The sequence below is a fragment of the Chiloscyllium plagiosum genome, unplaced genomic scaffold, assembly GCF_037043375.1.
Source record: "Chiloscyllium plagiosum isolate Xiang-an unplaced genomic scaffold, Cpla_swu_hap1 HiC_scaffold_37, whole genome shotgun sequence".
NCBI classification, from domain to species: Eukaryota; Metazoa; Chordata; class Chondrichthyes; order Orectolobiformes; family Hemiscylliidae; genus Chiloscyllium; species Chiloscyllium plagiosum.
The window spans coordinates 3,789,766-3,805,552 of NW_028270175.1; the positions used below are offsets into that span (position 1 = coordinate 3,789,766).

Consider the following 15,787-nt stretch of genomic DNA (forward strand, 5'->3'; position numbering starts at 1 on the left):
ACTTGAACCTGGGCCTCCTGATTCAGTGATAGGGATACTATCACTGCTCCAGAAGGAGGGCCCCATCTCTCAGAGAGTTGAAGGCTTTGCACCAGAGCTGTGAGTGCAGTCCATCAGCAAGTGCAAGCAGCATGGCGGGCCCAGGTAATGATGTTTCAGCTCAGTTTCGGAGCAGGGAGCTTTCCTGTGTGAGGCGAAAGTGACAACCACTATATTACACAAACCCCTAAAGCTAACCCCCTCCACCTAGACTGTGACTCAGTGGAGTATTTCACTCAGACAGCAGCTGATTGAGTGCTGTTAGGACACACAGGATTCAAAACTGAGGCCAAAAATGAGAAAAGTGACCAGGCCAAATACAAAATAATGGAAGCGATGGCTGCCAGGGATGATAATGTCCCCAGTGTCACATTCCCTGCAACACATTTCCCACTGCCCCTAATGATTGATGCTGTTAGGGAGAAGCCAATCCAAAAATGATTTAACAGCAGCTGCTCTGTCTTGTCCACAAACACCACAAACAGTGATGTTCCTGAGTTGCTTTCCACATGGTCCCCTGCTTTATAAGAACTCTGAAAAGAGAACTGTATCACCGTCCTTCGCGAACCCACCATCTGGAGCTGTCCTCTTGAAATTCAGTGACACCCTCCCAATAGTCAACAGCCAGAATTGAATCCTTTGCAAATACCAAATCGGAAAAGCTTCTACTGAGCTACTCACCAGGTACAGTAAATAACCCAGGTAGGCCAGTTCAGGTAGATTTTGTATCATAAAGATCCAGACTAGACACTTAATTTCCTTTAGAATCTGTAGAAAGGAATATGTTTCAATCAGTCAGTAAGGGACACATCAGCAAAGGACTATGATGCTGTCAGACAGAGCAAAAGCCTCAGTGGTCAATAAGGAACAATAACCGACCACTCCCACTCATTAATAATTCCTGTTGGGTGATGACATTGTCATCCTGCTTTCCCTAGCTCCTGTCTCCAATTCATTTCCCTGTTAAATACTGAATTCCAATGAAAGTGGAAGAAAATAATGACATAGGAGACCATTCAGCCTATTTTGTATTTACTGGTTACAAAGAGCAATCCAACTGAATCATACCTTCGTCCCTGGTCTATCATCCTCCAGTTTATGGTATCTCCCAACCATTTCAATGTTTTTTAATTCAATGAGGGTTTCTGCCTCTTCCAATCTTTGAGGATGGCACAGGGGCTCAGTGGTTAGCCTCACAGTGCCAGGGACCTGGGTTTGATTCCAGCCTCAGGTGACTGTCTGTGTGGAGTTTGTATGTTCTCCCTGTTCTACATGAGTTTCCTCCGGGTGCTCCGGTTTCCTTCTACAATCCAAAGGTGTGCAGGTTAGGGTAGATTGGCCATGCTAAACTATCCATAGTGTGCAGGAATGTACAGGCTAGGTGTGTTCACCATGGGAAATGCAGCATTGCAGGGATAGAGTTGGGTGCTGGATCTAGGTGGGATGTTCTTTGGGGGGGTTGGTGTGAACTTGATGGGCTGAATGGCCTGTTTCCACGCTGTAGGGATTCTGTGATTCTTTCAGACCCTAACCACTCTCTGGTGAAATAACTCCTTAGTTCTCCTCTAAACCTTTCAAGTAAATATTTCATGTCTCTACTCCCTGGATTTACACCTCGCTGTTAATGAAAAGATCCCACTTTGAGCTGTTGCACCAATTGGAAATGTTGCACTGATGAAGTAAGAGGTATTTCAGATCTTCAGACCTGCTGTCACAGCGGATACAAATACATGGTCATTCTGAAACTGACCATGTTACATCTGAACTGCGTCCACTCGAGGGTGACAAATGCTCCTACTAACTGTGTTCCAGCTCAAGTCTTACATTTCATTTTCAGCAGAGTTAAACTGGAACTGGGTCCATTTCTTGACACCCCACTTTTTTAGTTTAACCAAAGACAATTTGTTTCTGTTAACTCCCTCCGATCATCATCGAATCACAGGAAAAATAGATTATACAGTTTGCAATTAGTCATGTTTTGAACTTCAATATAAAGTCAGAGTCATACAGTCACACAGCACGGAAACTGACCCTTCCATCCAACCAGTACTCACTGAACGTTATCTCCAACTAAACTACCCTGACTTGCCCACTCCAGGCCCATGTCCCTCCAAACGTTTCCTATTCATGTACTTACTCAAATGTGTTTTTTATAATATATTTTTATTAAGAAAAAATAGATTTTTAAATATTACAACAAATGCAAAACAATGCAATTCAAAACAGTACAGAAATAGTACAAAACTAAACCCAAATAATAACAAAAATTCCCCAACTCACCCTCCTATACGAATGTATAAACATATATAGAGAAGTATAAAATTTAAAAAAAACCTAAACTCGCTATTTAACTAACTAAATAAATACTTAACAACAAACAAATAAATAGTAATAACTCAGCCCAGCCAAACAAAACACTCGTACATTCACAGTTCCTCCTCCCTGGATATTGGACTCATGAAACACAATTGTTACGGCTATATAAAAGCCCTTGTTAGTGTGGCAGATAAATCTGTGTCCAGGTATTTCAAAAAGGGATTTCCTTTGTAATCTTAGAAAACCTTCTTCATTGTCTAGAATGCTGCCAATTTTGGTGTCGTCAACAAACATACTGAGCATGCCTTCCATATTCTCATCCGAATCATTGATATAAATTTCAAACAAAAGAGGACCCAGCACCAATCCCTATGGAACACCACAGGTCACAGGCCTTCAGTCTGAAAAACAACCCGTCCACCACCTTACTAAAATCCAAATAAACCATGTCTGCTGCTCGGCTCTCATCAATCTTGCTGGTAACTTTCTCAAAAAATTCAATCAAGTTTGTGAGACACGATTTTCCTCGCCCAACACCATGCTGACTATCCTTAATCAATTTTTGTCTCTCTAAATGTCTACAAATCTTATCATTAAAATCACCCTCAATAATTTACCCACAACCGAAGTCAGACTCACAGGTCTATAGTTCCCAGGTTTCTCCTTACACCCTTTCTTAATCAAAGGTACAACATTAGCCAGTCACCAAGCACCTCGCCCATAATTATAGACGATGCAAATATTTCTGCAAGGGGTCTCGCAATTTCCTCCCTTATTTCCCACAACATTCTGGGATACATTAGACAGGTCCTGGAGATTTATCCATCTTTGTATTCTCCAAAACCTCCCGAACGTCCTCTTCTGTAATGTGAACTGTTTTTAAAACATCAAAGTTTATTTCTCTCCATTTCTTTCTCACAGTAGAAAATGATTCAAAATGGTTATTTAGTATCTCTCCCATCTCCTGGGGTTCAACATAAAGATCACCTCCTTGATCTTTATGAGGCTTTACCCTGTCTCTAGTAACATTAGATTCCGTACAGTGTGGAAACAGGTCATTCGGCCCAACAAGTCCACACCAACGCTCCCAAGAGTAACCCATCCCCCTACATTTATCCCTAACCAATGCACCCAACACTATGGGCAATTTAGCATGGCCAATTCACCCAACCTGCACATCTTTGGATTGTGGGAGGAAACCCACACGGACATGGGGAGAATATACAAACTCCACACAGACGGCTGCCCGAGGCTGGAATTGAACCCAGGTCCCTTATGGAACATAGAACATAGAACAATACAGCGCAGAACAGGCCCTTCAGCCCTCAATGTTGTGCCGACCTGTGGACTATTCTCAGCTCGTCCCCCTACACTATCCCAAAATCATCCATGAGCTTATCTAAGGATTGCTTAAATCTCCTTCCTCACTATCCATAATGCCACTAATTCTTGTGTCATTTTTAAATAAAATAGCTCAGGTATTTTCAGAAAATGTGAAAGAAATAAGGTTTTTAAAAATCCTTTGAAACTTAAGTCCTCCAAGTAATGTAATGCTGTGAGGCAGCAGTGCTAACCACTGTGCCACCCTAATATGTTTAAGAACTGGATGCAAACAAGCTGTTAAAATGACTGGATGTTAGCTTCGGCATCTGAGCTGCAGAGTCCCACGTGTCAAGTGAATAGCTAATTAAATACAGGCATTCACAGATATCCAGGGAATTCACACAACACTTTGTTTATGGATGGGACATTTCAATTTACAGTTCTGAGGAAGGGTTGACCCAAAATGTTAGCTCTGATTTCTCTCCACAGGTGCTGCCAGACCTGCTGAGCTTTTCCAGCAACTTCTGTTTTTGTTTGTGAACTTAATTTACAGACTGCCTGACTTGCTGTTCATTCTGAATAGGAGAATGAAACTCCATTTCCAAGAGTTAGAAGTGAATAGACATTTATCAAACTTCCATTGTTTTAAGATGGCTTTCTCCATCCAGACTAGACTGGGGGATCCTCAAAGGTGTTAATGATGTGACACAGTGGTTGAATCAACATAAACACCACTCCCTATTTGGAAAAGAACTTTAAACCTGGAAAAATTACATGGTGGGATAGTCATGAAAATCACATGTCCTGATAGAATCACACATCACATCTTAAGGAATTTCACTTCACTGTCACTGGGTCAAAATCCTGGGAATTCCCTCCCTAAGGGCATTGTGGGTCAATCTGCAGCTGGTGGATTGCAGCAGTTCAAGAAGGCAGCTCATCCCCACCTTCTCAAGGGGCAACTAGGGACGGGCAATAAATGCTGGGCCCAGCCAGTGATGCCCACGTCCCACAGATTAATTTTAAAAAGTACATTTGGAATAACTGTGTGAGAACAAGTAACTTCCTTTATCTTTAAACTCTCAAAAGCTTGCTGCTGGCACCTGGAGTGCTGCACTCCTTTCATCATTACAAAACATACCGATCATGGGCAGTATGGGAACCCAAATTCTGTTGATGGTAAAGTTCTTTCGAACTATTAATATGTTTGGCAGACTGTAAACTTGTCAGTCTTCTTAAGAAAGAAAGTATTGTTCTTTCTGTTCTCTCCATATGTCCCACCCATTTCCAGCATTTCTTAGTTCATTTCAACTAGCCACCACCTCCACTTACTGATTTGTTATTGAAATGGAAGAAGTTTGGGTTTACTGGGAGGGAAGAAGATTGAAAATTCATTTAGCCTACTGGGACTGGGGTTCCTTTCCCTGGAGCTTGACGCCAATCTGTAGAAAGAGGCTGAATTAATCTGGAGTGAGCCAGACTGAAAATCCATTGAAGAGATGGATTCTTGCAAGATGGTTCTGAGCTGACCAAGTGGGTGGAAGTTTCCCAACGATAGTACCCACACTGGGTTTTAGCAGTTTACCTGCATACACATAGACAGTTCCTAAGCCTTGGGTCTTACAACCTGCGACTAGGAGAAAGTGAGGACCTCAGATGCTGGAGATCAGTCAAAAACTGTGCTGCTGGAAAAGCACAGTGAATCAGGCAGCATCCAAGGAGCAGGGGAGTCGACATTTCAGGCATAAGTCCTTCATCAGGAAGCCCTTTGTAATGAAGGGCTTATGCCTGAAACATCGAACCTCCTGCTCCTTGGATGTTGCCTGACCTGCTATGTTTTTGACTCTTACAAACTTCACTGTGTTATCTGGATTTAAGCAAGAATTGTGCATCCCTAAAGGGAGAGGCTGTGGCCAAAGATCAAGTCTGTAATTGTTCATTCTTCGATAATTATCCAAATCTCTTTGGAAAGACACAGTTGAATCTGCCTCCCAATACACACACACTTTGTCAAGCAGTGTATTCCAGATTGGAACCACTCCGAGCAGTACAGGGCAAAAACCATACTTACAGCTATGAGGCCAATGACTGCTTTTAAAACAGCCCAGCAGATGCCCACGCCCAGGATGACCGAATGCTCAAGTGAAATATGACTTGCTCCTGAGGTCAAGACAAGTACACAGAGACACAGCTGTGGAGGAAAAGCAACATTTATTCGGTAGATTTTACTGATTCACTTTGAAATAATGGACTATATGACCGCAAACAGCCTCTGCAAAAGTTATTTTCCTTTACTATGCTGGGAATGGTCGGAATGTCACATAAAGTCACCCTCAAGGGACCCAATCATCTTCCTTCCTTGTGTGCACCTCACCAGGATTTGCCAACACAGAATGGTGCACAGGAGGTTAAGAAAGCAGTTAATGAGGCTTATTGGATCCCAACCTTTATAAACAGAAGCAGAGTGTACAAAAGCAAGGGTGGTAGTTCTGGGAGAACCTTGGAAAGGCACTGATTCAGCTCAGCTGGAGTATTCAATCTAATTCTGGTGACATACTTTAGCAAGAATGTGAAGGCCTTGGCGAGGGAGTAATAAACATTAGGGCGGCACGGTGGCACAGTGGTTAGCACTGCTGCCTCACAGCACCAGAGACCTGGGTTCAAATCCCGCCTCAGGGGACTGACTGTGTGGAGTTTGCACATTCTCCCCGTGTCTGCGTGGGTTTCCTCCGGGTGCTCCGGTTTCCTCCCACAGTCCAAAGATGTGCTGGTCAGGTGAATTGGCCATGCTAAATTGCCCGTAGTGTTAGGTAAGGGGTAAATGTAGGGGTATGGGTGGGTTGCGCTTCGGCGGGGCGGTGTGGACTTGTTGGGCCGAAGGGCCTGTTTCCACACTGTAGGTAATCTAATCTAATTCCAGGAATAGTTACAGGGATGGGGGACTTCAGCTACATGGATGAAACAGTGAATGTGGGGACTCCCCCTCTTCAGGAAAGGAAGGCTGAGATCAAGGTGTTAAAGCAATCATGAGGCATCTGGTTAGAATAGACAGAGAGAAGCTATTCCCATTGGTGGAAGCATCAAGAACTAGAGGACACTAACTTAAGAGAATTGGAAAAAAACTAATGGTGACCTGCAGAGAACTCCCTGTACCGCTCGGAGTGGTTCCAATCTGGAATACACTGCTGAAAAAGTGTGTGTGTGTGGGAGGCAGATTCAACTGTGTCTTTCCAAAGAGATTTGGATAATTATCGCAAGATAAATAGGGGAAGGCCATTGGAAAAGACAGGAAAATGGGACTAACTGAGTCGCTCCTGTTCCAGCCAGGGTAAACACAAAAGTAGAGCATAGTCAAGATCAGCCACAACCATTTCAATTGCTGGAGCAGGTTTAGATGACAGATTAGCTTAATCTGCTCCTGGTTTACATTTTATGTTATTTTATTCACTTACGCCTGATGCAACACCGTCTGTGGGAGAAGCAGCCTGACAACATGGAGACAGTGGAGGGGTCAGCAGAGTTGGGGAGAGATAGAGACAGAGACAGAGTGAGCCAGTGACTGAGTAAGAATCACATCCACAGACCTGACAGATCATTGACATTGACATTAGTTTTGTAACACATAAAAGTGGGCTTATAAAATACAAAGAGAAATGCAGAAACATTCTCTGCTCCAACTTGTGTAAATACCGTTAACTTTTTTCAGTTACCTGCGTTTGAAGATCAAATGTCACCATAGAGAAGCAGAGAAACACCATAAGGTACTGTGACTGGGATGTTTCAAAGGCTCCACTCACTCTGAAAGCCATCATGTTGGGACTCTTAATCAGGTAGATGATACTGATCAGCATCAGGAACACCCCAAATGTCAAAATGAAACCGAATCGTATCTGAAAGAAATGTTCAAAATGAGTGAAGCTAATTGTGTACAGTGACTGTTTCTCAATCAAACGGGCCATTTGGAATGTTATTGCTACAGTTTGGCAAGTTTTCCAGTCCTTTACTGACTAACAGCTAACAACCTCCAGAATTGTCCTGGACTCTCAGCAGGAAACCCAGGGGGAAACAAATCCACAAAAGGAGTGTCATAAAAACTCGTTCTTCATTTGCAAGTTAGAAATATATTAGAGATGGGATAAATTCAGTCAGCTACAAGGAATCCATCTACTTTCCATAAGGATGGAAATGTCAGGCAGCTAATTGTGAAAATGTGGGGGAGAGCGGCAACTGAAGGTACATGGGTCATGAGAAGAAACTTTCAACAACATGTCCCTCTGGAGCTAACAGACTGACTGAATCTCAGCTTATCATCCAGCAGCATCACTGAATCTGAACAACACAACCAAACCTTCTAGACACTGTTGGAACAGAGCAGGAATCCAATCCACCTTCTCAGCTAATATCTCTGGTGGAAAAGGGCTGGACATTATGACATTTTAGGACCAATTATACAGTTTGACTATTCCAGTACACTCTTGGTTAGCTTCCCATGTTCCAACCTTCATAAACTTGTCCATAGAATCAAAACTTGACTCTTGATTTCAAATCCATGCAGGGCCTTTCTCTGCAACCTCCTCCAGCTTCATAAACCCCAAAGTATCTGAGCTCGGCTGATTCCAGACTCTTGAGCATTCCTGATTTTCACTGCTACACCATTCCTGATTTTCACTGCTACACCACGACCGTCCTGCTTTCAGGTGCTGGCCCTGACGTGATAAAGTCTTTCGGTAATTTATTGCCATTTGGAAACATGGGATCTAATCTGGACAAAACCATGTATTGCTCTACATTTGAACTGTATTTCCATATTGTGTGGGTTAGAAAAGGGAATCGGTTTAGTTTTATTTTTGAGTTCTCTGAGTGGTTTGGGCTGTCTGAAAAGTCGTTTACAAACATTTAAATAAGGTTTTAAAATATCTTAAATTAAGTGGAGTCATAGAGATATACGGCACAGAAACAGACCCTTTGGTCCAACTTGTCCATGCCAACCAGATATCCCAACCCAATCTAATCCCACCTGCCAGCACCCGGCCCATATCCCTCCAAACCCTTCCTGTTCGTATACCCATCCAGATGCCTTTTAAATGTTGTCATTGTACCAGCCTCCACCACATCCTCTGGCAGCTCATTCCGTACACGCACCACCCTCTGCATGAAAAAGTTGCCCCTTTAGGTCCCTTTTATTTCTTTCCCCTCTCAGCCTAAAACTATGCCCTCTAGTTCTGGACTCCCCCACCCCAGGGAAAAGACCTTGTCTATTCACCCTATCCATGCCCCTCGTGGTTTTATAAACCTCTATAAGGTCACCCCTCAGCCTCCGACGCTCCAGGGAAAACATAGTTTAGTGCTTTAGAAAATAAAGTGTTGAAGAAAGAAAAAATATTGTGTTCTTGCCTAGTAGCAATGTATCATATGATACACATGGACAGAGACAGAAACAGGTTTCCTGTTAGAAAGCAAAAATCATCTGTATTTCCTGTTTCATACTGTCAAGCTGATAAGCTGAGCTTGCTTATTAAACACCTGCAGAATGGGAACTAATTGAGAATGTTGTCTTGATATTTTGGTCGTGGTGGGTGAGGGAGAGGTGTTTGTCAGGATACAGAGTGAGTCCATGCTTTTGGAATCTCCCAGTTTCCCTGAATTACCCTGTGGGACTTTATATATTCATTCTAAGAAGGGTTGCCACACCCTCCAGTTACATAGCTTTCTACCGGGTAATGAGGCAATGAACTGCCATTGTGACTCCAGCATCAGAGTGAGTATGTGTTTACCTTCCCATAACAACATCATCAACACAATCACTTCCACACAAACACAAGAACATGAAGAATCAGGAAATGAAACTGGAAAAGTGTAAAGAGTTGCTGACACGATGAAGGAATCAGTGATGCAAAAACAGAGTGGAAGGCAAAGACAGAGGAAGAGAGAAGAGTCAGGAGAAGGAAGTGAGGCCAGATTCTGGTGATAAAAAACTGAACATGTGGCTGGCCATAAAGACCTACCCTGACACTGAGACTGAGCCCAATCCTAGAGTCAGGGGTGGTTCCAGCCCAGCTGGGGATGTGGGAGTAATAGGTACATTTCTGCAGTGGACCACAGGTGGGAGGGGGGAGGAGGGGCTAATCCCTGAAAACACGCTGCACTCTACAACTGAGCTCAAGCTGGTACATGTCACCATCGAGTATATCCCAGCATCGTCAGCACAGAAAACAGCCGAGGATAAGACAGCATCACACCCTACTCCCAACCTCCCCACACCAATATTCCCACCTCCCCACACTAATACCCCCACCCTCCCCACACCCCCATTCTTCCCACACCCACCCAACACCCCCATCCTCCCCACACCAACATTCCCACCTCCCCACACTAACACCCTCCCCCCCACACCCGCCCAACACTCCACCCTCCCCACACTAACACCCTCACCCTCCCCACACCATGCTCTCCACCCTCCCCACACCAACACCCCCACCCTCCCCACATTCTCCCAACACCCCACCCTCTCCACACCAACACCCCATCCTCCCCACACCAACAGCCCCATGCTCCCCACACCCACCCAACACCCCCACCCTCCCACACCAACCCAGCACAGCCCCACCTTCCTCACATCAACACCCCACCCTCCCCACACCCACCCAACATTCCCACCTCCCCACACGAACACCCCCACCCTCCTCACACCAACCCAGCAGAGCCCCACCTTCCTCACACCAACACCCCACCCTCCCCACACCTGCCCAACACCCCACCCTCCCTACACCCACCCAACATCGCACACTCCCCATATCCACCCAGCACCCCTACATACCCCACACCCGCCAATACCCCCCTCCCCCACTCACCAACACCCTCACACACCCATACCCACCAATATCCCCACCCTCCCCACACCCACCCAACTGCCACACCCTCCCCCACCTACTTCTCCTTCTCCCCATTCTTGCCTCTCTAATTCATAGAGCACTGAAGGGGGCCATACAGCCCATCAGATCCATGCTGGTTCTTTGTCAAGAAATCCAATTGGTCCCGTTCTCCCTTCCAGCCAGGAACTTTATTTCTCTCCAGTGTCCGTGCAAGACAATGAATTCCAGCTCATTACCATTCGCTGCATAAAATGTTCTTCCCCATATCCCACCTGCATCGGTTGACCAAATAAATCTATGTTTCCCCAGTCCTTACACCATCAGCTAAAGAGAATAGCTTTCTGTCATTTCCCTTATCTAAACACATAGAAATCTTGCCTGCCTTGACAAAATCTCCCTCAATTCCAGGTGAATAACCCCAGCTTCTCCAATCTAACCTAGCAACTGCAGTCTGCTACTGCAAAATGCATCATCTCACACTTATTTGCAATAAACTCCACCTGCTACCTGTTTGCTCACTCTGCTTTACTGGCTTTGTGCTTTCACAGTCTTTCAGTATCACTGTCACTGTTTGCTACATCTTTATAAACAACACAGAAGCTTCTAGCCCCAAACAACTTCATATGTTTTTTAAAAATATTGCTAATGTAATAAATCATTTAGGAGGAGATTTTCCTTTACAAAGGTTTATTGCAGAGGGTCAGCTTAAGAAATTAGCCAGCCTTTCGATTAATTCCCAGAATGAGCATCAGCACCCAAAATAATGGTCAAACAATACAACAGTCAAAAATGAGCAACTTTCTTGAGAAAGGAGTATCAGTGTTGCAAGCTGTGACTGAGGGGGTGGTTCTGAGAGATTCGGCAGTCTGTTGTGTTTGAGCAATAGCAGAAAGCTTGCCTCATGTAGACTGTGGTCTCTAAGATGTCGTCTATATCCTGGTATTGAATTATTGGAAAAGGAGAAACGTCAGATTTGCAAACCTGATACTGACGAATCCAGACAGGTCTGGTCAGCCTCTCATTTGAAACTGGAATCTGTACAGATGGGAGGTGCCTGTAATGAGTCCTAAACTCTATTCTCTTTCGCTTACAATGACTACAGCCAATAACAATGAGCATCCAATATAGACAACAATCCAACTGTTTACTAGTCACTGTGTTCAGCTTCATTAGGTAGATCCCCAAGTCAGTGGCCTGAACAAAATGGAAAATCATTAGAAATATAACCAGGAGTAGTCCATTCAGCCCCTCAAGCCTGCTCCATTACAGAGTGGCCCATGGCTAATCTGATCTTGGCGTCAATTATAGAGTCATAGAGATGTACAGCATGGAAACAGACCCTTCGGTCCAACCCGTTCATGCCGACCAGATATCCCAACCCAATCTAGTCCCACCTGCCAGCACCCGGCCCATATCCCTCCAAACCCTTCCTATTCGTATACCCACCCAAATGCCTCTTAAGTGTTGCAATTGTACCAGCCTCCACCACATCCTCTGGCAACTCATTCCATACATGTACCACCCTCTGTGTGAAAAGGTTGCCCCTTAGGTCTCTTTTATATCTTTCCCCTCTCACTCTAAACCTATGCCCTCTAGTTCTGGACTCCCTGACTCCAGGGAACAGACTTTGTCTATTTACCCTATCCATGCCCCTCATAATTTTGTAAACCTCTGTGAGGAGGAGACAGGGACCCAGTACACGTACACAATATACAGAACATGCTCCTGACCCCCACCTGCAGTTCCGCTCTTTCCATTGGTGTCGCTGAAGCAAAGTTCACCACAGATCGGATCACAACGAATAAAATGGAGAGGACAAATGCAATTAGCTCCTGGCGATTTTCCTGGAAAATCCCATGCAGCACATAGTAAAAGCAGAACACTTGGGAGAGACAACCAGAGAAGGGACAGCGTTAGTATGAATTAGTAAGTGGAAAAACAGGCTTACATTATGAGTCAACTGTTATGTATTTGTAAATGCCGAACAGGCCAAGACCCAGTTTTCTTGGCCAGAAGCCCAAAGTGTTATTGCTCCAATATGACCAGTGGCTCATCTATGAGTGAGAGAGTCGGGGGTTCAAGGCCCAATGTCACCCACAATGGGGGGGCCTTACACACCAAGTCATGGGTAAACATTTTCAAATGAGGCACAAAACTAAGAACTGTCTGAATTGATAGTTTAATCAATCTGATCAGGGATGTACCATCCTGCAGCAGGTGGGACTCAACCCCCAAGTCTCCTGGCACAGAGGTAGGGACATTACCACTGCATCACAAGAACCCTGTCTGCACTTTTGAACAAGTTTTCCTCTCAGGGATGCAGTTATTTTGCCTAACCAACCCACTCAGAGATTACACACTGCTGGAGCTGGGGGGGTCCTCCAACTGGGCTTAGAGGCAGGGACACTGCCACCTTTGCACAAGAGCCCCTATGGTCTGTCGGCATTAATACTCTGTCCCTGTAAACATTGCCTGCCCACAGATTATCTACCGACCAGCAGCTGATCACAACCTCTGTGAGACAGTTCCATTTCTTCACAAAGACAATGAGACATTGGGAATATGAAACTGGTTTCCACTGGAGATAGCTCTATGAAAGTCTGGCATGTTTATCAGGGTGTATGGCCATCTTCCTAAGTGAAGCATTTAGTGCATCCTGGGCCCTACAGCTGTGTTATGTGAAGATCAGTCATCAAGGGGAGGTTCTTCAGTCTGGGAAAAGGAGTACTTGGCCTCTTGGTCTGACATGACCAGGACATGGAGCTCAGTGAAGAGGGAAGAGGAAGGCCACAGTTACAGATTCATAGAGTCATAGAGATGTACAGCATGGAAACAGACCCTTCGGTCCAACCAGTCCACAATGACCAGATATCACAACCCAATCTAGTCCCACCTGCCAACACCCGGCCCATATCCCTCCAAACCCTTCCTATTCAAATATCCATCCAAATGCCTCTTAAATGTTGCAGTTGTACCAGCCTCCACCACTTCCTCTGGCAGCCCATTCCACAAATGCATCACCCTCTGTGTGTAAATGTTGCCCTGTAGGTCTCTTTTATACCTTTCCCCTCTCACCTAAACTTATACCCTCTAGTTCTGGACTCCCCGATCCCAGGGAAAAGACCTTGTCTATTTACCCTATCCATGCCCCTCATGATTTTATAAATCTCTATAAGGTCACCCCTCAGCCTCCAACAGTCCAGGGAAAACAGCCCTAACCTATTCAACATCTCCCTATAGCTCAAATCCTCCAACCCTGTCAACATCCTTGTAAATCTTTTCTGAACCCTTTCAAGTTTCACAACATCCTTCCATTAGGAAGGAGACCAGAATTGCATGCAATATTCCAATAGTGGTCTAACCAATGTCCTGTACAACTGCAACATGACCTCCCAACTCCTGCACTCAATACTGTGACCAATAAAAGAAAGCATACCAAACGCCTTCTTCACTATCATATCTACCTGCGATACTACTTTCAAGGAGCTATGAACCTGCACTCCAAGGTCTCTTTGTTCAGCAGCATTCCCTAGGACCTTACCATAAAGTGTATAAGTTCTGCTAAGGTTTGCTTTCCCAAAACGCTGCACCTCTTATTTATCTAAATAAAATTCCATCAGCCAATCCTCAGCCCATTGGCCCATCTGATCAAGATCCCGTTGTACTCTGAGGTAATCTTCTTCGCTCTCCACTACACCTCCGATATTGGTGTCATCTGCAAACTTACTAACTATACCTCTTCTGCTCACATCCAAATCATTTATATAAATGACGAAAAGTAGAGGACCCAGCACCGATCCTTGTGGCACTCCACTGGTCACAGTCCAGGGAAAACCGCCCGAACCTATTCAACATCTCCCTATAGCTCAAATCCTCCAATCCTGTCAACATCCTTGTAAATCTTTTCTGAACCCTTTCAAGTTTCACAATATCCTTCCATTAGGAAGGAGACCAGAATTGCATGCAATATTCCAATAGTGGTCTAACCAATGTCCTGTACAACTGCAACATGACCTCCCAACTCCTGCACTCAATACTGTGACCAATAAAAGAAAGCATACCAAACGCCTTCTTCACTATCATATCTACCTGCGATACTACTTTCAAGGAGCTATGAACCTGCACTCCAAGGTCTCTTTGTTCAGCAGCATTCCCTAGGACCTTACCATAAAGTGTATAAGTTCTGCTAAGGTTTGCTTTCCCAAAACGCTGCACCTCTTATTTATCTAAAGAAAATTCCATCAGCCAATCCTCAGCCCATTGGCCCATCTGATCAAGATCCCGTTGTACTCTGAGGTAATCTTCTTCGCTCTCCACTACACCTCCAATATTGGTGTCATCTGCAAACTTACTAACTATACCTCTTCTGCTCACATCCAAATCATTTATATAAATGACGAAAAGTAGAGGACTCAGCACCGATCCTTGTGGCACTCCACTGGTCACAGGCTTCCAGTCTGAAAAACAACCCTCCACGACAACCCTCTGTCTTCTACCGTTGAGGCAGTTCCGTATCCAAATGGCTAGTTCTCCCTGCATTCCATGAGATCTAACCTTGCTAACCAGTCTCCCATGGGGAACCTTGTCAAACGCCTTACTGAAGTCCATATAGATTACATCTACTGCTCTGCCCTCATCAATCCTCTTTGTTACTTTCTCAAAAAACTCAATCAAGTTTGTAAGACATGATTTCCCACGCACAAAGCCATGTTGACTATCCCTAATCAGTCCTTGCCTTTCAAATACATGTAAATCCTGTCTCTCAGGATTCCCTCCAACAACTTGCCCACTACCGAGGTCAGGCTCACTGGTCTATAGTTCCCTGGCTTGTCCTTACCACCTTTCTTAAACAGTGGCACTACATTTGCCAACCTCCAGTGTTCTAGCACCTCACCTGTGACTATCGATGATACAAATATCTCAGCAAGAGACAAGTGAATCCTTAGAAGAGTATAAAGGCAGTAGGAGTATACTTAAGAGGGAAATTAGGAGGGCAAAAAGGGGACATGAGATAGCTTTGGCAAATAGAATTATGGAGAATCCAAAGCATTTTTACAAATACATTAAGGACAAAAGGGTAACGAGGGAGAGAATAGGGCCCCTCAAAGATCAGCAAGACGGCCTTTGTGTGGAGCCACAGGAGATGGGGGAGATACTAATCAAGTATTTTGCATCAGTGTTTATTGTGGAAAAGGATATGGAAGATATAGAATGTAGGGAAATAGATGATGACACCT

General features: G+C 44.6%; 1 protein-coding gene across 4 annotated transcripts in view; it reads right to left on the bottom strand.

Annotated features, from left to right (window-relative positions):
• Positions 1 to 15,787, bottom strand: part of LOC122540459 (uncharacterized) — a 52,453-nt gene that overhangs the window by 29,618 nt on the left and 7,048 nt on the right. For 3 of the 4 annotated variants that reach the window (XM_087980224.1, XM_087980225.1, XM_087980223.1), the window contains exons 4-7: positions 12,287 to 12,432; positions 7,389 to 7,568; positions 5,750 to 5,869; positions 721 to 807 (exon numbers count right to left, since the gene is read on the bottom strand). In XM_087980224.1, coding sequence (XP_087836350.1) covers positions 721 to 807; positions 5,750 to 5,869; positions 7,389 to 7,568; positions 12,287 to 12,432 — 533 coding nt within the window. The remainder of the gene's footprint in view (positions 1 to 720; positions 808 to 5,749; positions 5,870 to 7,388; positions 7,569 to 12,286; positions 12,433 to 15,787) is intronic. The other variant, XM_087980226.1, reaches the window with a different exon arrangement.